This window comes from Pithys albifrons, unplaced genomic scaffold (assembly GCF_047495875.1).
Source record: "Pithys albifrons albifrons isolate INPA30051 unplaced genomic scaffold, PitAlb_v1 scaffold_42, whole genome shotgun sequence".
Lineage (NCBI taxonomy): Eukaryota > Metazoa > Chordata > Aves > Passeriformes > Thamnophilidae > Pithys > Pithys albifrons.
This window is the reverse complement of record NW_027286057.1, coordinates 378,616-400,398: the sequence shown is the minus strand read 5'-3', so window position 1 is coordinate 400,398 and position 21,783 is coordinate 378,616. Positions and strand designations below refer to the sequence as shown.

The window sequence follows — 21,783 nt, the reverse complement described above, 5'->3', positions numbered from 1 at the left end:
CTTTACCCACCCCAGCACTCTCACTCTTCATCCCAGTGCTCCCATTCCCCCCAAACTGGTTCCAGTGCCCCCTTAACCCACCCCAGTGCCCCTGTTCCCCCCAGGCTGGTTCCAGTGCCCCCTTAACCCACCCCAGTGCCCTCTTTACCCACCCCAGTGCCCCTGTTCCCCCCAGGCTGGTTCCAGTGCCCCCTTAACCCACCCCAGTGCCCTCTTTACCCACCCCAGTGTCCCTGTTCCCCCCAGACTGGTCCCAGTGCCCCCTTTACCCACCCCAGTGCTCCCATTCCCCCCAGACTGGTCCCAGTGCCCCCTTTAGCCACCCCAGTGCTCCTATTCCCCCCAGACTGGTCCCAGTGCCCCCTTTACCCACCCCAGTACTCCCATTCTTCATCCCAGTGCTCCCATTCCCCCCAGACTGGTCCCAGTGCCCCCTTTACCCAACCCAGCACTCCCACTCCTCATCCCAGTGCTCCTGTTCATCCCAGACTGGTCTCAGTGCCCCCTTTACCCACCCCAGTGCCCCTGTTCCCTCCAGACTGGTTCCAGTGCCCCCTTTACCCACCCCAGCACTCTCACTCTTCATCCCAGTGCTCCCATTCCCCCCAAACTGGTTCCAGTGCCCCCTTAACCCACCCCAGTGCCCCTGTTCCCCCAGACTGGTCCCAGTGCCCCCTTTACCCACCCCAGTGCCCCCGTTCGCCCCTCCCAGTTTGCCCCACATCCCTCTGCCCCCCGTCCAGGGCTGAGCTCCCCTGTCCCAGCCCTGTGTCCCCTGCACTGATGTGACTGGTGTGAGATGGGGAGGGGACAGGAACAGGGTTGGCAAAGGGACAGTAACGGGGTTGGGGACAGGACAGGGCAGGGCTGGGGACAGGACAGGCTGCTGGTGGTGACAGGGCAGGGTTGGGGACAAGGGTAGGGACAATACAGGACACTGTTGGGGACAGGGCGCCGTTTGGGGACAGGATGGGACATTGTTGGGGACAGCGTTGCTGGCAGGACAAGGTTGGGGACAGAGTTGGGGACACTGATGCAGACAGGACAGGGGTGGGGTCACTGCTGGGGATGGGAGAGGAACTGCTGGTGACAGGGCAGGGTTGGTGACACTGTTGGTGACACTGTTAAGGACAGGACAGGACAGGGGTGGTGGCACGACATGGTTGGGGACAGGGTTGGTGCCACTGCCAGTGTCACTGTTGCTGTCGCTGTTGGTGCCATCATCTGTGATAGGACACTATCGGTGTCACTGTCGGCGACAGGACAGGGTTGGTGCCACTGTCAGTGTCACTGTCGGTGTCACTGTTGGTGCCACTATCGGTGATAGGGCACTGTCGGTGTCACTGTCGGCGACAGGACAGGGTTGGTGCCACTGTCGCGACACGGCTCCGTTTGGCGCCCCCGCCAGGCGGCAGCAGAGACTCGCGCCGGGGGCGGCACCGCCGGGCTGCGACCACCAGGGGGCTGGAGGGGGCCAGGGGGGCACTGGGCTAACTGGGCATACTGGGAGGGGGTCCCGAGGGGGAGGTTAATTGGGAAGGCGTTAATTAAGGGGGGGGGTGTCCCCATGGGGGGAAGTGGGGGACAATGAGGGGCTAATTGAGGGGTTTAACTGGGGGGGTCCCAACGGGGAGCAATAGGGGGGACTCATTATGGGGGTCCAGTGGGTGGCAATGGGATGGATGGTTAATTTGTGGGGTTAATTAGAGGGGTCTCGATGGGGGGGTAATGGGAACTTAATTGGAGGAGTTAATGGGGGGTGTCCCAATAGGTTGCAATGGGATGGTTAATTTGGGGCTTAATTGGGGGGTCCCAATGTGGGTCACTGAGGGGGGTTTAATTTGGGGGAGGGGTCTGACGAGGCTCAATGAGGGGGTTAATTTGGGGGAGGTTAATTAGGGGGTGCTGATGGGGGTAATGGAGAGCAATGGGATGGTTAATTTGGGGGGTTAATTAGGGGGGTCCCAATGGGGGTAATGGAGAGCAATGGGATGGTTAATTTGGGGGGTTAATTAGGGGGGTCCCAATGGGGGTAATGGAGAGCAATGGGATGGTTAATTTGGGGGGTTAATTGGGGGGGTCCCAATGGGGGTAATGGAGAGCAATGGGATGGTTAATTTGGGGGGTTAATTAGGGGGGTCCCAATGGGGGTAATGGAGAACAATGGGATGGTTAATTTGGGGGGTTAATTAGGGGGGTCCCAATGGGGGTGTCGTGGGTTGAGGGGGGGGTTTAATTTACGAGGGGGGTTAATTTTTTTTTGGGGGGGTTCTGACAAGGCACAATGAGGGCGTTAATTTGGGGGAGGTTAATTAGGCAGGGGCCAAAGGGGGTAATGGAGGAGTTAATTTGGGGGGTCCTAATTAGAGAGGGGTCTGTGGGATGAGCGTCCCACTGGGAGGAACGAGGTGGTGGGAGGCGAGGGGGGCCAAGTGTGGGGGGCACAGTTTGGGGACAGGCCCTGGGGACAGGCCAGAGGCAGTTTGGGGACAGGCTCGGGCACAGAACCGGGCACAGAACCCGGCCCAGGCCCGGCCGGGCCCGGCCCAGCTCGCTGGGATCGATCGGGGGTTTATTTCTCCTCCCGGTTCTTTGAGCCCCGCCGGGGCCGGGAGGGCCGAGCCCCGACCTGAACCCGCCCCGGGGGCAGGAACTGGGCCAAACCCACCGGGAAATGGGACGGCCACGGGGCGGGGGCATGGCAGGCCCCGAGGGGCCGGGTCTGACGCTGAAAGCAGCACCCACGACATGGAGAAGCCACGACATGGAGGGCCCGTGTTGTCCCTCCCCGCGTGTCGCTCCTCGCCGTGCCCGTCCCCGCCTCCTCCGCCACCAAACCCCTCGTTTTTCTGCAAAACGGGGCATTTTCGCTGTAAACCCCACAAATCCCGTTCCCAGCGCAGGGACGGGGTTGGTGATGTCGCGACACAGCGCTGGGGGGGGGGATTCACACGGGCTCGCGACGTGTCGCAGCGGCACGTACAGCGGCTATCGCGACACGGCGGGGGCGGCTCGTGGCGGGGAAGGAGGGCGCGGGGCGGGGAGGAGCAGCCCACGGGGAACTGGCGGGCGGCGGGAGCTCCGGCCCACCCGGGCGGGGCCCGGCCCTGCGCGGCCCAACATGGCGCCTCCTCCGCCATTCGCCGCGCCATCCCCACCGCGGCCTCAGCCCCGCCTCCCCTCGCCGCCCATTGGTCCGTTTGAGACCGACCTGCGCCCCGATTGGCTTGGCACCGCGCCGCGCCCGGCGCCCACGCGCTCCCATTGGCCCGCGCTCACGTCACTCCTGGAGCCCCGCCCACTCTACAGAGCTACCTCTTGGCGGCGCGCGCTGCCAGTTCCCGCCAGGCCCCGCCTCCCGCTCGCCATTGGTCAGTGGGCACGTCAATCACCCCGCGGCCCGCGCCGCCGGGGCCGCTCCCCTACGGGGTCCCCCTGCGAGCCCGCGCGGCCGCTGATTGGCGGGCGCCACCGCCCCGCCCGCCCCCCATTGGCCACCGCCCGCCGCGCTCCCCCCCCCCCCCCCGCGGGGCGGGGCCGGCCTGGGCGGGGCCCGCCCGCCCCCCTCCTCCCCCCCCCCGCGCCGGGCCGCCCTCGCTCGCCATTGGCTGAGGCGCCCGTCGCTCACCCCGCTGCGCAGCGCCCATTGGCTGCGGGGGCGGGCGGGGGCGGGGCGCGGGGCCGCGGCCGCGGCGCGCGGCCCCTCCCTCGGCAGCCCCTCGGCGGCACCGGCGGGTTCGGCCGCTCGCCCGCCCGCGCCCCGCCCCGCCCCGCGCGCCCGGCCCGGCCCCGGCACCATGAGCGGTAAGGAGCGAGCCCCGGGCCCGGCCCCGCGCGGGGCTCCCGGCAACACGCGGCGAGGCGGGGGCCGCCCGCTCGGAGGGGCCAGAGGCGGCCCCGCCCCGCCGGGCCGGGCCGGGCCCCGCCGGGCCGGGCCTTCGCCCGAGCCGCGCCGGGGGGACCTGCCGGGGGAGGGACCCGGGGGAGGGGGAAAAGCCTCGGGGGAGGGACCGGCGGCCGCGCCGGGCAGGGATGGAGCGGAGGAGGGGGCGGCGAGGAGGGCGATGGGGAGGCCGCGGGAATCGTGGGGGGGGGTCCCCGGGGATGGGGAGCGGAGAGGGGCGGTGGGTGGCGGGCTGGGGGGCGGAGGGGCGTCCGTGAGCGCAGGTACCGTGGGGTTCTCCCCCACCCCATTCCCGGGGAAGGCGCCCCGCGTGGGCGGATGCGGGAACCGGGACGGGGGGGCCCTCGCGGGGGGGGCCGTGGGAAAGGATGAGCGGCCGGGGGGGTCCCGGGGGGAGTTAAGGGGGTTCGACCCCCGCGCTCCAGCCAGTGCGGGGGCTGGAGAGGAACCCCCGAGCCTGCGGGGGGTGGGCGGCGGAGGATGAGGCGGCTCCGGAGCGGAAGGATTTGGAGGGAGAAGGGACCCTCCGGGCGGGAAGATCACAAGGAGCACGGAGGGGGGAGTTCCAGCCGGGAGATCCCGTGGGCTGGATCCACAGTGGGGAATCCCGGGGTGGATCCACGGGGGCCAGGGCAGGAGGGAAGGGAAAGAGGGAGGCCCGGGGAGGACCTCGACAGGAGCCAGGGAGTGTCTCGAGCGGGTGGGGAGGAGCTGGGGCCTGGAGCAAGGCCGGGTCCTCCCCCGCTGTCCAGCTGCCAACTCCCCTTTGGCAGCTCGCTCTGCTTCCCAGACCCCTCCACTCCGGTGTCTGGAGCACATGGTCCCCCCCAAAGCCAGACTGCCACGTGCCCGCGGGCATCCTGCTCCTCGTGCCCCTCTCTCCTGCCCCAAAATGCCTTTAACTGTCGCTCCCCTCCCGCGCAGACCAGGAGAGTCCCGAGGAGATGTCGGCTGTGACGCCCGACAAGGGCGAAGGCGATGCCAGCAGCACCAGCAGCGCCGGCGCTGGGGAGGCCCAGGTGAGTGGGGGAAGGATCAGCCCTTGCCTGCCCCGGGGAGCTCGTGGCAAAGTCCAGGGCCGGGCTGAGGTGTTTGCTGGGCCCAGCTGAGCGTGGCGCCGGGGCAGGAAGAGGAGGAGGGCGAGCACTGCCAAGCCTGTGCCGCCCGGGGCTTCCCCTCCTGCCCAGCTCTGGTGGCAAACACGCAGTTCCTTTGCTCCCAGGAACGCTACAGCCCCCGCTGGCTCTTTTCCAGGTCAGGGTGCCCGGGAAGGACCGTCCTGCCTGGGAGTTTGTTCTGCTGCAGGCAGATTTCCCAGCTCTGGGGCAGAGGAGCCGTGTCCTCTCGCCGTTCCCAGGCAGACTCCCTTCCCCTTCCTCCTTCCCAGAGGGCTTTTCCCTCTGGGTTCAGGCCGTCCTGGCCTGACAGCCCTGTGCCTGGCAGTTGTATTTTTCCGGCTATGGGTGGGTTCACTCAGGAAGGAGTGTTTATCTTTTCTGAGTATGCTCCTCCCTGCTTTCTCTTTTAAGTTTTTTTTTGTTTCCTTTTTTTTTTTTCCCTGTAACTTTGGGCCTGCCCCTGGCACCGCCTCCCGCCTCCGTTTAACTCCTCCTCTCCTTCCCAGGAGTCACAGCCTTCCCCGCTGGCCCTGCTGGCAGCCACCTGCAGCCGGATCGAGTCTCCCAACGAGAACTCCAACAGCTCCCAGGGCCAGCAAGGCGGGAGTGGGGAGCTGGACCTGAACGCGGCGGCTGCACAGATCGCCCAGTCGGCCAATGGGTGGCAGATCCTCTCTCCCGGCTCCAGCACACCCACGGGCTCCAAGGAGCCGGGCAGCAACGGCAGCAACGGCAACGGGGACGCCTCCAAGAGCCGCCCCGTGAGCACCGGGCCCTACGTGGTCACCTCGGCCTCGGGGCTGCAGAACCAGCAGGTTCTCACGGGCCTGCCAGGGGTCATCCCCAACATCCAGTACCAGGTGATTCCCCAGTTCCAGACCATTGATGGGCAGCAGCTGCAGTTTGCCACCACCCCTGCCCAGGTGAACGTGCAGCAGGATGCCTCCGGGCAGCTCCAGATCATCCCCGGCTCCAACCAGCAGATCATCACGAGCCGTGCGGGCGGCAGCAACCTCATCACCATGCCCAACTTGCTGCAGCAGGCAGTGCCCATCCAGGGCGTGGGCTTGGCCAACAACAGCCTCTCGGGGCAGACCCAGTATGTGGCCAATGTGCCCGTGGCCCTGAATGGCAACATCACCTTGTTGCCAGTCAACAGCGTGGCCGCCAGCCTGGCACCCACATCCCAGACGGGCACCCTGAGCAGTTCGGGCTCCCCGGACAGCAGTGCCCAGACAGCCACCTCGGGTGCCACCAGCAGCTCTGCCAGCACGGCCTCCTCCCAGGCCAGCTCTGGCGCCTTCTTCACCAATGCCAACAGCTACTCCACCACCACCACCACCAGTAATGTGGGGGTCATGAATTTCTCCACCAGCGCGACGGTGGGAACCAACGTGCAGGCACAGACGCCCCAGAGGGCCAGCAGTGTCCCAAGCTCGGACTCTCTGCAGAGCTCGGTGTCTGGGGTGGCTCTGCAGCCAGGGCAGCAGAAGGAGGGGGATCAGAGTCAGCAGTCACAGCAGCAGCAGCAGCAGATCCTGATCCAGCCACAGCTGGTCCAAGGAGGGCAGACAATCCAGGCCCTCCAGACCACCCCGCTGTCCGGCCAGACCTTTACCACTCAAGCCATCTCCCAGGACACCCTGCAGAACCTGCAGCTCCAGGCTGTCCCCAACTCCGGCCCCATCATCATCCGCACGCCCACGGTGGGTCCCAACGGGCAGGTGAGCTGGCAGACCATCCAGCTCCAGAACCTGCAGGTGCAGAACCCCCAGGCCCAGACAATCACCTTGGCCCCCATGCAGGGAGTGTCTCTGGGACAGACAGGCAGCACCAGCACCACGCTGACCCCCATCGCCTCCCTCCCCAGCGGCACCGTCACTGTCAACGCTGCCCAGCTCTCCTCCGTGCCGGGCCTCCAGACTATTAACCTCAGTGCCTTGGGAGCGTCCGGGATCCAGGTGCACCAGCTGCAGGGGCTGCCCCTGGCCATTGCCAACACCCCCGGTGAGTGCTGTGGGCTCAGTTCCTCTTCTGTAGCCAGGCAGAGGAAGTCAAGGGCAAAGCGCCATCGCCCGGCCCAGTTCGGCCAAAGCTGTGCTGGGGGTGGTTGGTGCCAACCAGAGTTGGTGACTGGGCTGGTGCTTGTGCCAGCCCTTGGGAGGGGGAGTATGAAAGCTCTGTTGATCACCAGAAGACACTGGTTTGGGGGGGAGTTTCTGGACTAGTTAATTAACTCTTGGGTGGCTGATTGAGTGAAAGGGAAATGGGAGATGGCTGTGAGGAGGAAGATGAAGGACAAGGGGGAGATGTGGTTTTGTGTGAAGCCACTATCCTGCCCTGATGACCACCCAGAGAGTCTCAGATCAGGGCTGGGGGGAGGACCTGAGTCCAACTCAGCATCTCAGCTGAGCCTACAGAAAGAGTCATGGCCATGGAAAACTTGGGATTAACTGAATACCCCATCAAAACAAACACAGTCACAAAGTCGTGGGGAATTTCCTTGTAGGGATGGAAGAAAAGGCTTGTTAAGTGTGTGGGTGCTGCTACAGGACACCGTGACCTCACTGTGGCTGAGACGGTCCTATGGGCACAGGGCACCCTGTTCAGATCCCCCTGGATCTGTCCCACCATCTCCCACAGTCTGGGAAGGAAGATGTGTGGATATGGGGAATGAGCTGGAGGCTGCTTGGCTTCCCTTGAGGGGCCGTGCCTGGAGGCTGTGAGCTCCCTCCTCGGAAGGAATCAGTTCTGGGAAGGCTCTTTGCTTGCTTTTCCACTGTTTTCCTTGGTTGTTTTTTTTTTTTTTAATGTTCTGGCTCTGACTAAAAGGGCTGTTGCTGGATTTAGTCACAGTTGAGAGGCAGCAGAAAATGTTGCTCAATCCAGCCCGTGCTCCCCTCTCGCGAGAGGTGGTGGCTGCTCTCCCGGGGTTGTTTTGCAGCATTATTTTGGGTTGTTGCTACAGCAGCTTGGCATGCCTGGGTTCCTGCAGCCCCGGATTAGCCTGATGGCCGCATTTCCCCGAGCACAGAGACCCACGGGGGCTCGAGCACACTCTGCTTTCTGCCCAGAGAGAGCCTTGCACACGTGGTTTCTTTGATTCATGGAGGTGCAGGGGAGTGGGGGGTCCCTGCATGGTCCCCCCTCCCCAATCCCTGTGCTTGGAGCTGCTCCTGCTGAAGCTGAGCTTGTTCCTTGTTTTGAAGGCACTGGAGAAACGCATGGGCGAGTCCCAGTTCCTGTATCCGTGCCTGGCTCTGCCCTCGGAGGTGGGACAGGGAGGAACGTTCTAGAGACCACCCATCTAACACGCTCACGCTGGGGAGCCACCACCTCCTCCTCCTCCTCCCTCCTCTCCTCCCCCTCCTTCTCTTCTTTAGCTCCGCAGCGTGTTCAGCTCTTGATCCGCGGTGACGAATTCCCAGCCTGGCTCTGCCCCAGCCCTGAGGACGTGACGCTCCCCCTCTGCTGTGATGTCATGACATTTGAAAAGCCAGGGCAGGGTTCCAAGTGTTTTTGGGGAACCCCAGCTCGATGGGATGGTCCAGGAGGCTCCTGGAACAACATGGCAAAAGCTGTGGCCGGGACAAGCTTCCTGGCACTGATCCACTGACAGGATTTACGTGGTTTGACTCCAGGCTGGAGGGGTTTTTCTCCACCTGTGTCTGTCAGATGGGTCCCTTTGTCCCCCAGCCCTCCCCAGGGTGTGTTGAGCCCCCGTGGGCCTGGACTTGGCCTGTTCCACCAGAGGCTGTGCAAGTGGGTCCTTCCCAGTCCGAGCTCTCTGATGGCCATTTGAGAGAGTTTTGCTGCCTGTTGTCCAAATCCCTAAACATTTTCCCTGAGGACCTCCCTGGTGGCTGCAAGGTCACCCCACTTGTGCTCGAGGCAAAGAGTTGGGAGGGGTTTTTGTAGCAGAAAATACTCCTCTGCTGCTGGGGAAGGTGAATGGAAAACAAACCCCAGGTTTGCTGGAGTGGGGAGACTGTAGCTGGTTTTTCCAGGCCTTGGATCCTGCCACGTGTTCTGAGGTGGTGGGAGAGAAAGGGGGTACATGACAAGGGCTATGGTGGTCCCAGCTACCCCCTGGGTTGGCAGTGCCACATCTCCTGCCCCATCCTGCAAACCTGCCAGAGCTTGGCTCAGTCTCCTTGGGGTCTGCAGTCTCCATGTCCCCTCTCCTGTCCCCACTCCATGGAGGGGGGGCCTGTGGCTTCCACCCCTCAGGAAGGTGGGGGTAGTTGCTGATGACATTTCCACTTTTAACTTTCCTTTTGGCAAAGGAAGGATTCCCCCAGGAGAAAATGATGCCTGAAAAGGTCCTTAGAGCTCAGATTTTTTGCTCCTGGGCATGAGGCAGAGCCCAAAGATCTGTGCAGATGTAACTCAGTGTGTGTGTTAATGAGGTGGCTCAAAGGCTGCTTCCTCCTCCTCCTCCTCCTTCTCCTCAGCCGGGCTGAAGGAGGCACGGGAAGGTCTGTGCCTGTCAGGGGTTGGTATGTGGGCAAACAGGCCCTGCAGCCGGCTCTGCTCCAAAGGGAAGGCGCCTGCAGAGCCAGGGAGAGAATTTCCTGGGCTGGCAACGCCCCCAAACCTGCCCCAGGGTTGGCACCAGCCCTACCCACAAGGGCGGGCACCAGGCCTGGCCCGGGTGAGAACTGGGGGCTCTGGGTTCTCCTCTGGGGGTGTGCTGGGCACAGGAGGGGGCTGGAACAACCAGGGCCCCTTAGTGGGGCTTTGTGCCAGGAGAGCAGTGTCACCCCAGTGTCACCCCAGTGTCACCCCAGGCCCACTCGGGGGGGGGATGTCCTGCACGAGGTGGGGAATTTGTGACACTGGAGTTTCTCTTCCTCTTTTTGTGTAAGGGGGAGCAGAGGGACTGCTCTTGGCTCCATGTCCTTGTGGTGCTGGTGGCTCTGCCCCCACAGCTCCCACAGCCCTACCTGGCTGAGGTATGTGCTGGGTAAACAGGCGTCTGCCGTGGTTTTCCACGCTCAGCTCTGGAGTTAAACCCCCTTGTTTTGGGAGCACTAAAGGATATTTGATTCTAGGAGTGTTTGGAATTGCACTGGTGGGTCTGGAGGGTGCAGCAGCTCCCAGGGGTGCCTGGGCAGGACGAGCTCCCTTCCAGGGCTCTGGATGGAGATTGTGGGGGAATTCAGCAGTTGGATGTCAGGACTGTCCTGAAAGGAAAAAAAAAACATCGTGGGGGAAGTAACCCTTGGAAATGTGTTCACCAAACACATCCTGGCTCTCTGCTGCCACTTTGTCCTTCCAGGGCTCTCCCAGTGTCGGGGCACTGGCACAAAGACCTGATTGTCTCCTGTTTTCTGTCTTTAAGGGCAGCTTTGTAGCAGGGCCTTGATGAGACAACTGTGTGGCATCGAGCGTGGAGGGGAGGGGAAAACAGGAATCAAGCCCTGACAGGATCTCTCCGTGACGTGCCGTTGTTGTTTGTTTCATTGTGCCCATGACATCACGTCAGAAAATAATCATATTGTGAAACTTCCTCCTCTAAATTCCAACTGGGCTGGACTTTACATCCCCTCCAGATTCTTTGGCTGACCTCTCTCTGTGTCGTTTAGAGAAGGACTGACACAAATCCCAAGAGATCCCAAGGTCTGCTTGGCAAAGGGGAGTGATCCCAGCAGAGCCTGTGTTAACGCAGTGCTGCTTTGCCTTGGGGAGATTGTGTCCCACACAAAATCCCTGTGGGTCCAGGGCTTTCATGGGGCAGCCCTGATCCTCTTCCTCCTCCTTTTCTCCTCCTCCTGCTCCAGGCCAGGGCAGGGCTCAGGGCTCAGGGCTCAGGGCTGGCTTGGCAGCCTTGCCAGTCCGACGGGTCGGGTGTTGCGCTCCCAGCCCGTGACTCCTCCTGGGACAAGTCCCTCACTGGCTCCGGACCGTCTGCTGGGCCTTGATCTGCCTCTTCTTTTATCTGTGCTGGCCCCAGCCCCGCTGGAGCCCCATCCTTATCACCCCGTGCAGGAGCTTCATCCTGGCTCCCAGGGCTGGGGGAGTTTCCATGTGGCTCCTTTCCAGAGCGTGGGCTCCCTCCTTGGCAAGGCTCACACCGTTCAGCCGACTCCCCATCCCATCCCGTCCCATCCCATCCCAAGATGCCTGGGGTAGATGCTCTCAGTGATACAGGCACAGATTCCTCATCTGTGGAGGGATGTGATTAAAAACTTGGGATCTGTGGCTTGGCCCTTGTCTGCAGTGGGTGGGAGGCATCCGGAGGTTCAGGTGGGGTGGGAGATGCCTTTGAGGTTCCCCCACTTGGGCATTGCCCTTCCCTGTCTCAGCCAGGCATTTTCCTCCTTCCTTTCACACTCCTCACTCAGGGACTTCTCTCTTTACCTCACCTGGTGGTTTTGGGGTGCTTTGTGGAGACCTGTCTGTGTCACAGGCTGAGGGTGCTCTGGGTGCTTTTGCCCCACTGAAGGTTATGGCAGGACTAGAAGCTTCATCCAAGTTTTGTGACAATCCAGGTGGGAATTAAGAGGACAAAGGAGCTCTGTCTGTCTCTCTACAGCACAACAGAGGTATTTGGTAAGTCCAGGAGGATTCAGGGCTGTCACAAAGTGGACAGGTGATTCCCTGGCTCAGCTCCTCCCTCGCAGCCACCTCACTCTTGACCCATCAGCTCCACCCTTATTCATTCCCTCTCTGAAGGACGTGTCATTTATGCTGAGGTACAGAAACCTCTGGCAATTACAGGATTGTCCAGCAGGCTGGTGGCTTCTCAAGTCTTAAAGAAAATTGCTCAAGTGCTGCAGACTCCCAGCTTGCCCCATCCCTGTGCAGCTGGGCCCTGCATTCCCTGAGCTCCGAGGAACTGCTGAGCCAGAGCTTGGCTAATTTACATCAATGAGCTCCTCCTGCAGATTAACTCATTTTGCAAATCAGTGAGGAAATCAGACAAGAGAAGAATCAAGGGGATGTTGTTCAAAACCCACTTTGGCCCTTTGTGCAGCTTGACTTTGCTCTGTGTGGAGCAGCTCTGGTGTGTCCTGGGGAGAGCAGTGAGCAGACACCCCAAAAACTGGGGGGGAAATGGGGAGAATTCGAGTTGTGAGCTAAAAATGCGGATTTTGGAGGTTTTTTTCAGGTACACTCATGACTGATGTCCATTGCAAGGAAAGATTATTGGGGGGCCCCAGGGCTGTGTGTCCCTGGGTTTTGCTTCTCTTTCTTTGTGCCTTAAAACTTCCTGTGCCTGAAGCCACGTTGGGAGTGGTGACAACTCCCCCACCTCGTCCCCTCCTCCCCCTGCCAGTGGTGCAGAGTTTGCACAAGAAACTCTGGTTTGTTGGTTTTGGGTTTTATTTCCAGCTCTTCCCTAAAAATGAACATCAGGTTTGTTTCCCCTTTCTCAAGGTCGGCTGGGGTGGATGTGAAAGCTCCTCTCTCTCTCCTCCCCACCAGGCATTTCTCACCTCCTGTTAGTTTGCTAAATAAAGCCACCAAACCAAAGCTTTTTCCTCGGAGCACCAGGTAGGAGACAAGGAATGCCTTGTCTGGAGAGAATCCCCAAGCCAAGGCTCAGGGCTTTGGGGTTTTTAGTGTGAGACCAACAAACTGCCCCATTTCTGGGAGGTCTCAGGACCCTCATCCCACCCTGGCCGAGCAGAGCGAGGTTTAGGGGTCAGAATCAACTCCCATCTCCTGCCTTCCCAAAGTCCCTCTTTCCTCCCCAGGCTTTTCCAAGGATTAACCCCCCCTCCTTGTTCTATTAATGTATTTTTTCAGGGCTTTGCTGACCTGAGTGTGGAGCAGGGGCCTGGGAGCCTCCAGGGGAGGTTCAGTTTACCACTGGTGTGTATTAGTGGGGATAATAAACATGAATTATCCGGCTGATTCCTCTGCTGAGCTTTGCCTCAAACCTGCCACATTCTGGAGACCTGGACTCTCCTGCTTGGTGAGGGATGATCCATGTTCTTCTGGGATCTGCCTTCCTTCACCATCCTGTATTTATACCTTGATGAGATGCAGCCAGAGATTACCCAGCAGGAGGATTTGGGTTTGTTCCCCTCTGCCTGATGAGCCAACAGGCTGAAAAACGCCGCGTGGGCTTTTGCATTTTTGATGATTGAAGCCATTCCAAGGCGTCAGGGCTGGATTCTCGCCCTCCCTGGTGTATTTTTGGGAGAGAATGTGTGTTTTCTCCTTCCTTTTTACAGCAGCTCTTCCCAGTCGACAGGGAAATCTCTAATCCGTGGCTGTAACGAGCTGTCGGCGTTGGCTTAGAGAGCTTAAAAGCCCCTCCCTGTTTCCTTCCATGCTGGGACTTGACTGTAAACATGTTCCAGGAGCTGGAGGGGGGGACTGGAGTGGTTTTGTCCCAAAATTGCTGAACTTTGCAGGGAGCAGGGGAATGTGGCTGCTGAGATACAGGAGGGCTCAGCCAAGATTGCTGAGTGAGGTTTAAAATTGTGTCACCTTTAGAGGGACAATTTCCTCCTGCTGGTGGTGGCATCAGGCCTGGCCTGGGATAATATTTGGTGAGGGCTGGAGCCACAGCCCAGGGCTCACTGGGGCTGTTGATAAACAGCACCAGGAAGGGTCCCAGATGGGTGTTTTGGGGGAATAATCCCCCACTGGAGCCTCATGTCCTGGCCATGGCACAGCATCTCTGCAGTGAGCAGCAGTTCTTGCACCTGTGTGTGTTTTGTCTCAAACCTGCCACATTCAGGTGACTGAATGTCCTTCTCGTGAGGAGATCGATAGGAAAAAGGTGAATTTGGGGCTGGAATCCCAACTGATGGTCAGCCAAGGACACGGCTGCCTGTCTGGAAGCAGCTCTGCTCTAAATCTGCCATTAGATCCATTGGCATCTGTTAATTGCAGCTGAAAAGAGATTAGTCAGCCTGTCATCCCTGCTCTGGCTCTTCAACAGGAACATCATCGAGGAGTGGAGCTGGAAGGGAAATACCCCACGTGTGGGGCTGGGCTTGGGGAAGTAGCAGAGCAATAAACCAGCAGTGAACACTGAGAAGCTTCAACCCCCTCCAGGTCCCCAGAGGGGTGGGTTCTGTTCCTCTGGGAGCTCATCAGCACTGCCCTGCACCTCCCTGGGTCTTGGAGTTGGGAATTGCTCCTCAAGAGAGGGAGAAATCATCTCCAGCAGCAGTGCCAGATGATTTCTCAACTTTATGTGTCTTTATCCCACTTTGTAACAGCAATGACTACCCAGCAAGCACTGCTGGCAGCATCATCACTGCTGGGTGCTGCTCCTCCAGCCTGCTTTAGTTATCCCTGCTTTTCTTTGGGATGGAGGGCTGGCAGGAGTATTCCCATCTGTTCTGGGGATTGGTGCTTGCAGCAGGTATATAACATCAGGCTTGTGTGGAAAGGCAAAACTGCCTCTTTGAACCCAAAAAATCCCCAGGGTTGAAGGGACTTGGGTGATGCCAGTAATGTGGTGGGATTTGGAGAATCCCAGGTTTTCCTCAGCAGTGTTGGATGTTGCTGTATCCCCAACATGGATGTGGCTCCAGCTGGAATTTTGCTGTTTCCTGTGCTGGAATAGGCACAATAACTGGCAGGGCAGGTGGCTGGAGGGAGGCAGTGGATTGTTCCTCAGGAGAGATGCAGCTCCCACCTCTCTCCTGGACACACACCAGAGACCTGGACCAAAACTGGGGGATGTGGGCAAACTGGGGGCTGGGGAGGGCAGGAAGAGCCAGCCCAGGGATTTAGGGCAATGTCAGGAGCCTGAGGAAAGCTGGGAGAGAAAGGTGGGATTAATAACTCCTACAGCTTGGTCAGGCTGAGACCCTCTTGGCTTTATGGAAAGGCCCATGAAGGCCCCTCAATTCAGGTGAGGAACCTGCCATAACTGTCATGGAACCTTCTCTTCCAGGTGATCACGGAGCTCAGCTGGGTCTGCACGGAGCGAGTGGGGACGGGCTGGGTGATGAAGGTGCAGCTGTGGAGGAGGGAGAGACCAGTCCTGACCCCCAGCCCCAGCAGGGACGGAAAACACGGAGGGAAGCCTGTACCTGTCCCTACTGCAAGGAAGGAGAGGGCAGGTGAGACTGCTCTGCCACAGATCTGGCACCCCCAGTGGAATCCTTTAGGTTGGAAAGGGCCCCTGAGGTCATCGAGTCCAGCCATTCCCCCTGTGCCACCACTAACCCACGTCCCCAAGTGCCACATCCACATGGGCATGTGCCTGGCTTGTGTCTGGCACTCCCAGGTCCTTTTCCAGCTTTCCAACCCATTCCTGGAGGGTTCCAAAGGGCAGTTGTGACCTGGCACTTGGCCTGGTTGAACCTAACAATGGGTCTAAGCCCATGATCCCAGGGCTCCAGCCAGTCCTGATCCCTCTTTCTTGCCCCCCAGCAGATCCACACCCCCCCAGCTCAGCGTCACCTGCACACTCAGAGCACTTGGATCCAGCTTGGGGAGAGCAGGATGGAGCAGAACTTAGAATAGAATCATAGAATAGAATCATAGAATGGATTGGGTTGGAAAAGCCCTCTGAGATCATCAAGTCCAACCCTTGGGCCAACTCCAGTCCCTTTACCAGATCATGGCACTCAGTGCCACGGCCAAGCTCAGCTGAAAAACCTCCAGGGATGAGGAATCCACCCCCTCTCTGGGCAGCCCATTCCAATCCCTGAGCACTCTCTCTGCAAAGAATTTCTTCCTGATCTCCAACCTAAACCTCCCCTGGCAGAGCTTGAGCCCCCCTTGTCCTATTGCTGAGTGCCTGGGAGAAGAGACCAACCCCCACCTGGCCAGAACTTCCCTTCAGGCAGTTCCAGACAGTGCTGAGGTCACCTCTGAGCCTCCTCTTCTCCAGGCTGAACACCCCCAGCTCCCTCAGCCTCTCCCCACAGCACTTGTGCTCCAGTCCCTTCTCCAGCCTCGTTGCTCTTCTCAGTTGGGTTGGAAGAGACCTCTGAGATCTCCAAGTCCAACCCTTGATCCAACCCCACTGTGATCACCATGACTTGATCCAACCCCGACTTGATCCAACCCTACTGTGATCACCAGCCCAGGGCACAGAGTGGGGCACAGAGTGCCCTGGGCTGGTGATCACAGTGGGGTTGGATCAAGACCTGGTGGATTCTCTGTCCCTGGAGGTGTTTCAGAGGACACTCAGTGCCACATCCAGTCCCTTCTCCAGCCTCGTTGCTCTTCTCTGGCCCCGCTCCAGCCCCTCAATCTCTTTCCTGAGCTGAGGGGCCCAGAACTGAACACAACACTCAAGGTGTGGCCTCCCCAGGGCAGAGTCCAGGGGAAGGGTCACTGCCCTGGGCCTGCTGGCCACACTATTTGTGATCCAGGCCAGGATCCCATTGGCCTTCTTGGCCACCTGGGCACACTGTTGGCTCACGTTGATCTTCCTGTCAATTAGTCCCTTGCTTCTCCCTCCAGGGGTGTGTCTAACTCTTCCCCTTTTGGCAGGAGCTCTGGGGATCCAGGTAAAAAGAAGCAGCACATCTGCCACGTCCCAAACTGCGGGAAGGTGTACGGGAAGACCTCGCACCTGCGGGCACACCTGAGGTGGCACTCGGGCGAGCGGCCCTTCGTCTGCACCTGGATGCTCTGCGGGAAGCGCTTCACGCGCTCGGATGAGCTGCAGCGGCACAAGCGCACGCACACAGGTAGGGCCAGGGTGAAGTGGACAGAAACCACCTGGGGAGGGACTGGACACCCCACACAGATCATTGTGATCCAGTGAATGTTGATTTATTACACACCACACGTTGTTTGTGTAGGGTTAAAGCCACACACCTTTGGCTGAGTTGAACCTCACACCATCAGGCCAGAAATTTTAATTGGTTATAATCCATATCTCACAAGTCCAGTGTTTATATTATCTCATCCTGGCTGTTTTCAAGCACCTGCAGAGTTCTGTGAGAAACTACTGTGTGAATTCCTGGGGAATAAACTCCTCCCTACCACCTAGCAGCAGCTGTGCTCCTTGCCTCTTCTTAGCTGAGAGCTACCCCAGTCTCACAGGGTCTGTACAGGTCTGAATTGCTCATCCCTGAATTTTCTGTACCTACACTAGGGGTCTGCTGCTGTCCTGGCACCCCCGGGGCACCAGGAACCCCCCACTGCCACCCCCTCCAGCTCCTGGCCCTGCACAGGACAGCCCCAGCGAGCCCCGTCCTGATCCCAGAATTCCAGCCCTGGGAGTGTTGTGCAAAGCCTGAGATGAGCTCAGTAAGTTGGTGCTGAGAACACCAAGGTTGTGGGTTCAATCCTGGTATGGATCATTCACTAAAGACTTGGACTTGATGGCCTTTGTGGAGCCCTTCCAGCTCGATATTCTGTGAAATTACATCTGTGAAACACTCTCAGGGAGAGGAACCTTTTCCCAAAATCCCATCCAGCTCCCCCTGGGTCACCACCCTCTCCCTTCCTTTCCCAGGAGAGAAGAAATTTGCCTGCTCGGAGTGCCCCAAACGCTTCATGCGCAGCGACCACCTCTCCAAGCACATCAAGACCCACCAGAACAAGAAGGGAGGTGCCACCAGCGTGGCCATGAACGTCTCGGCCGTCCCCATGGACACGGCGGCCTCGGCCGAGGGCAACGGCGGGGCCACCCCCTCTGCCCTCATTGCCACCAACATGGTGGCCATGGAGGCCATTTGCCCCGAGGGCATCGCCCGCTTGGCCAGCAGTGGCATCAACGTCATGCAGGTGGCCGACCTTCAGTCCATCAACATCAGCGGCAACGGGTTCTGAGCCCGGAGCCGCCGGAGTGCCGGAGCGCGGCATCGGCGTCACCGCGAGGGGCCCTCGGCACCCCCAGCACTAACCCAGCTCCTCCAGCGGGACCGCTGCCACCTCCGGGGCCGCTCTCCACACTCGAAGGCCAGAGCTATATATATATATTTTTTAATTTCGGCTTGATATTATTATTATTATTATTTTTTGTCCCCTCCCTTGTTCCCCTCCTTGCCCAAGGTCCATCCGCCCTCGCAGCTGCCCCATCAGCGCCTTTCATGCCTTGGTAAATTACACCATCCTTTTAGCAGAAAACAACAAAAAAACCCCAACAGAAATACCAACAAAACAACACAAAAAAAAACAACAAAAGCAAAAAAAAAAAACAAAAAAAAAGAGAAAAGATTCTATATTATTATTATATATATAAAAATATAAAATGTGTTCGTTTGAGAGAGGAGAGAGATATTGCTGCAGCCATGGCGGGGTCCCTTTGATGCCTTATCCTGGAGCAGGTTGTCCCTCTGGGGTGGTTTGGACAGTGCCCAAGCTCTCCTTCCCTTCTTGTATTCCATTTTATATCCTGATCCCTAAAAACCCCCTGGCCCCACTCCCGGGCTGTTGGGGGCTTTGCTTTGAGGTGATTCTGTAATTCCTGTGTCACTCTTCTGGTGAGACTGTGCTGTATTTTTCACCCTTGTACTCCTGCTGCCAGCACTGGACCTTGGTGGGGATTTTTTCTGGATCTTTGTTTTTTCCAGCCATTTTCTTGGCAAGGATCCCTGTTCTGTGGGAGTGGAGCACTGGGATCCCTGTCCCATGGGATTGGAGCACATGGAGTTGCTCTGGTGGGGGGTCATGGGCAGAGGACCCAGTTTGGGGGCAGCTGGAGCCTCCTCAGGTGAAACTTCGATTTTTTTACAGCCAACATCGGTCTTAATAATAATAATAATTGTGAAAAGGAGCATCTGCAGAGCTCACCCAGCCCAGAGTGAGGGGAAGTACTTGGGGACATGGGATGGCACTTGAGGGTTTTGTTGTGGCACCACTGGAGGTGGCTCCTTAAAAAAAAAAGGGTGTTGGAAATTGGGTAGAATTCAGGAAAAACCTTTTTGGTTTTCCTGTATGTGGCTCTTCCCACCATGGGAGGGCTGGGACTGCTCAGTCCTTTCTGCTCTTCCTCCCACACCCTCCTCTTCCTGCCCCCAATGATATCCCTGCTCCCTCTGCTGGGAACAGGCCAGTGGGGCTGATTCCATCCCAGGACAGGGTGGGATGTGGGATGTGGATCCCAATCTCTGCCCTGGAGGTTGCAGGAGCCGCTGGAGGAAATCTTGGATATTTTCCAAGCAGTGTTGGGGTGAGCCAAGCAGGAGTTCAGTCTGAGCTGGAGGTGGGAGCAGAGAGTAGGGGGGGATCCCAGGAATGGCCCTGGAATGTGGAATTATCCTGGTTTCAAGGATGAGGAAAGTGCTGAGCTTGGGGGAAGGTGTCCCAGAGTGGTGGAGGGACGTGGGGACATCCCCACTCACCGTGTTGGGGTCGGTGTGTGACCCCCTTGCTCTTGGAGGTGCAGAGGGAGAGGACCCCCAGGATCCATGAATCCCACCTGCCTGGGGTGTCCTCCCCCCTCAGGGATTCTGCTGGGGCATTTTCTACAAGTTATTTTTCCCTGCTAGGAGGGATCCCACAATCTCTGTGGGATGCAGAAAGTGGCCACCCCAGCACCGGGACACCCCACACTGGAGATACTCCCACCCCAGGGACACCCCACTGCTGGGGACACCCTGCTCTTGGGGACACCCCACTGCTGGGGACACCTGCTCTTGGGGACACCCCACTGGGGATACACCACTCCTGGGGACAACCCACACTGGAGATACTCCTACCCCAGGGACACCCCACTGCTGGGGACACCCTACTGGGGACACCCCTCTCCTGGGGACACCCCACACGGGAGATACTCCTACCCCAGGGACACCCCACGCCTGGGGACACCTCGCTCCTGGGGACACCCCTCTCCTGGGGACACCCCCTTTTCCTGGGAGATGCTCCAGCAGAGCTGGGACCGCCGGGTGGGCGCTCCCAGTGGGGTCTGAGGTGCCAAAGTCCCTCAGGAAACCCTCTGGAGGGGAATCCAACCAGCTGGCCCCTCCAGCCCCCCATGTGTCCCTGCTCCCCGAGTTGATCCACACTCAGAAGCTTCCCAGGAGCCAGGGACCCCCAAGCCTGTGGGGCTGAACTGTGAAGCATGAACTGTTTTTATTCTGGGTTTTTTGTAAAAAAGCAAAGGCAGCAGAATCTCTGCAGGGAGGGGGCGCAGGGCCCGGCCCCCCCCAGCTCTCTCTCTCAATATCTATTTTTGCATTTGTATATTTTTATATAGGAAACTTTAAGCGTTTGTATTTTAATACCCTGTGAAGCACTATGAGCTCCCCCACCTGGAAACCACAAAGGATTGGGAGAAAACAAGGAGGTTTCTTAATTTAATTGTCAATAGATGATTTCCCCCCTCTGTTTACCCACACCCTGGGTGGGGGGGGGTGGTCCCTGACCCCCCCAAGCCCAAATCTCCATCCCAGCCCCCCCATGCCCAGTGGGGATCAAGTGCCAAACCCGATCCCAGACCCCTGCTGGGGGCTCGGGCTCTGCCGTGGGGTGTTGGGGTGTCCCCCGTGTGTGTCCCCCCTTTGATGTTGCCTGTGTCCCCTCCCACTGGTATTCCCTGTGTCCCCTCCCACTGGTATTCCCTGTGTCCCCCAGTGGTGTCCCCTGTGTCCTCCTCCCCTGCTGAGTGATGTTCCCTCTTGCCCCTGGTGGAGCTGGGGGGGATCCCAGGAGTCCCCAGGGTGGGCTCTGGGCTGAGCCAGGGCTGCTCCCCTGTGGTTTTGGGGGTGGATCAGAGGATTTGGGGGTGTGGGGTGTGACACCACCAGCCCTAATCCTGGCCTGGGGGGCAGCTGGATTCAATCATCCATGTTTAGGCTCTGTGGCATTGGGGTCCCCACCCTGTTTCCAACACCCCCAGAACCTCCCCCACCTCCCCAGCCATTCCCAGGGACACACACACAAACGTGCCTTTGATAAAGGGGTCACAGGCTGGGGACAAGACCCCCCCCACTCCCCTCCTGCCCTCCCCAAGGGTCTGGGGGGACTCCTGGAGGTGGGGGCTGCCCCGAGGCTGCTCCCATCTCCCAGCTTTAATCCACTGTCACCCCTTAATTCCAGGGGGGCCGAGGCCGGTTCTCTATGCAGTGTGGGGGGGCTGGGGGCCCTGGCTCCCCCAAACTGGCAATAATTCTCTCCCTGTTTGATCTTGTCCCATCTCTGTTCTATTTTAATTTGGGGGGGAGGGGGTGGTTTTTACAAATCTGGTGGCTGATGTCATAAAACCCCAAAAGGTTGATTTTTTGGGGTGATTTTTTTTTGGGTCCCAAAGTGCTATTTTTTTGTACAAAAGACTTAGATGAAACTGTTAGTTTTGGGGGGCTCCTTTGTAAATGGGGAACGATGAGTTCTTTTGTAATAAACATGAGTCGCTGGCGTTGTCTGGAAGTCTGGGGGGAGGTCGATTTGTGGGGGGACAGGGGTGCAGTCCCAGGGTGGGAATCTGAGGCAGGGAGCTGGATCTGGGAGCTGGTGGTGCTTTGGGGGTGTTGGGGACAGGGGACACTGGGACGTGTTGGGGACAGGGGGACAGGGGACAGCGAGGCAGGGAGCTGGATTTGGGGGGTGGTGGGGACAGGGGGACAGGGGACACCGAGGCAGGGAGCTGGATCTGGGGGCTGGTGGTGCCTTGGGGGGTGTTGGGGACAGGGGACAGCGAGGCAGGGAGCTGGATCTGGGAGCTGGTGGTGCCTTGGGGGGTGTTGGGGACAGGGGGACAGGGGACACTGGGACGTGTTGGGGAGAGGGGGACAGGGGCCACTGAGACAGGGAGCTGGATTTGGGGGGTGGTGGGGACAGGGGGACAGGGGACACTGAGGCAGGGAGCTGGATTTGGGGGGTGTTGGGGACAGGGGACACTGAGGCAGGAAGCTGGATTTGGGGGGTGTTGGGGACAGGGGA

General features: G+C 59.3%; 1 protein-coding gene across 1 annotated transcript; it reads left to right on the top strand.

The window, feature by feature from the left end:
- The first annotated feature begins 3,700 nt into the window (after positions 1-3,700).
- SP1 (Sp1 transcription factor) lies at positions 3,701-21,270 on the top strand. The gene is made up of 6 exons (XM_071581761.1): positions 3,701-3,804; positions 4,829-4,923; positions 5,529-7,029; positions 14,891-15,059; positions 16,444-16,643; positions 17,417-21,270. The coding sequence occupies exons 1-6, from the start codon at positions 3,798-3,800 to the stop codon at positions 17,731-17,733; spliced, it is 2,289 nt and encodes a 762-aa protein (XP_071437862.1). The 5' UTR covers positions 3,701-3,797; the 3' UTR covers positions 17,734-21,270.
- Positions 21,271-21,783: the final 513 nt, after the last annotated feature.

What these genes read in the sequence shown, in the direction of transcription:
- SP1 (XM_071581761.1), top strand. An exon ending in CCGGCGCTGGGGAGGCCCAG is followed by an intron (nt 4,924 to 5,528) that starts GTGAGTGGGGGA and finishes TCTCCTTCCCAG; the next exon opens with GAGTCACAGCCTTCCCCGCT. An exon ending in GCACAAGCGCACGCACACAG is followed by an intron (nt 16,644 to 17,416) that starts GTAGGGCCAGGG and finishes TTCCTTTCCCAG; the next exon opens with GAGAGAAGAAATTTGCCTGC.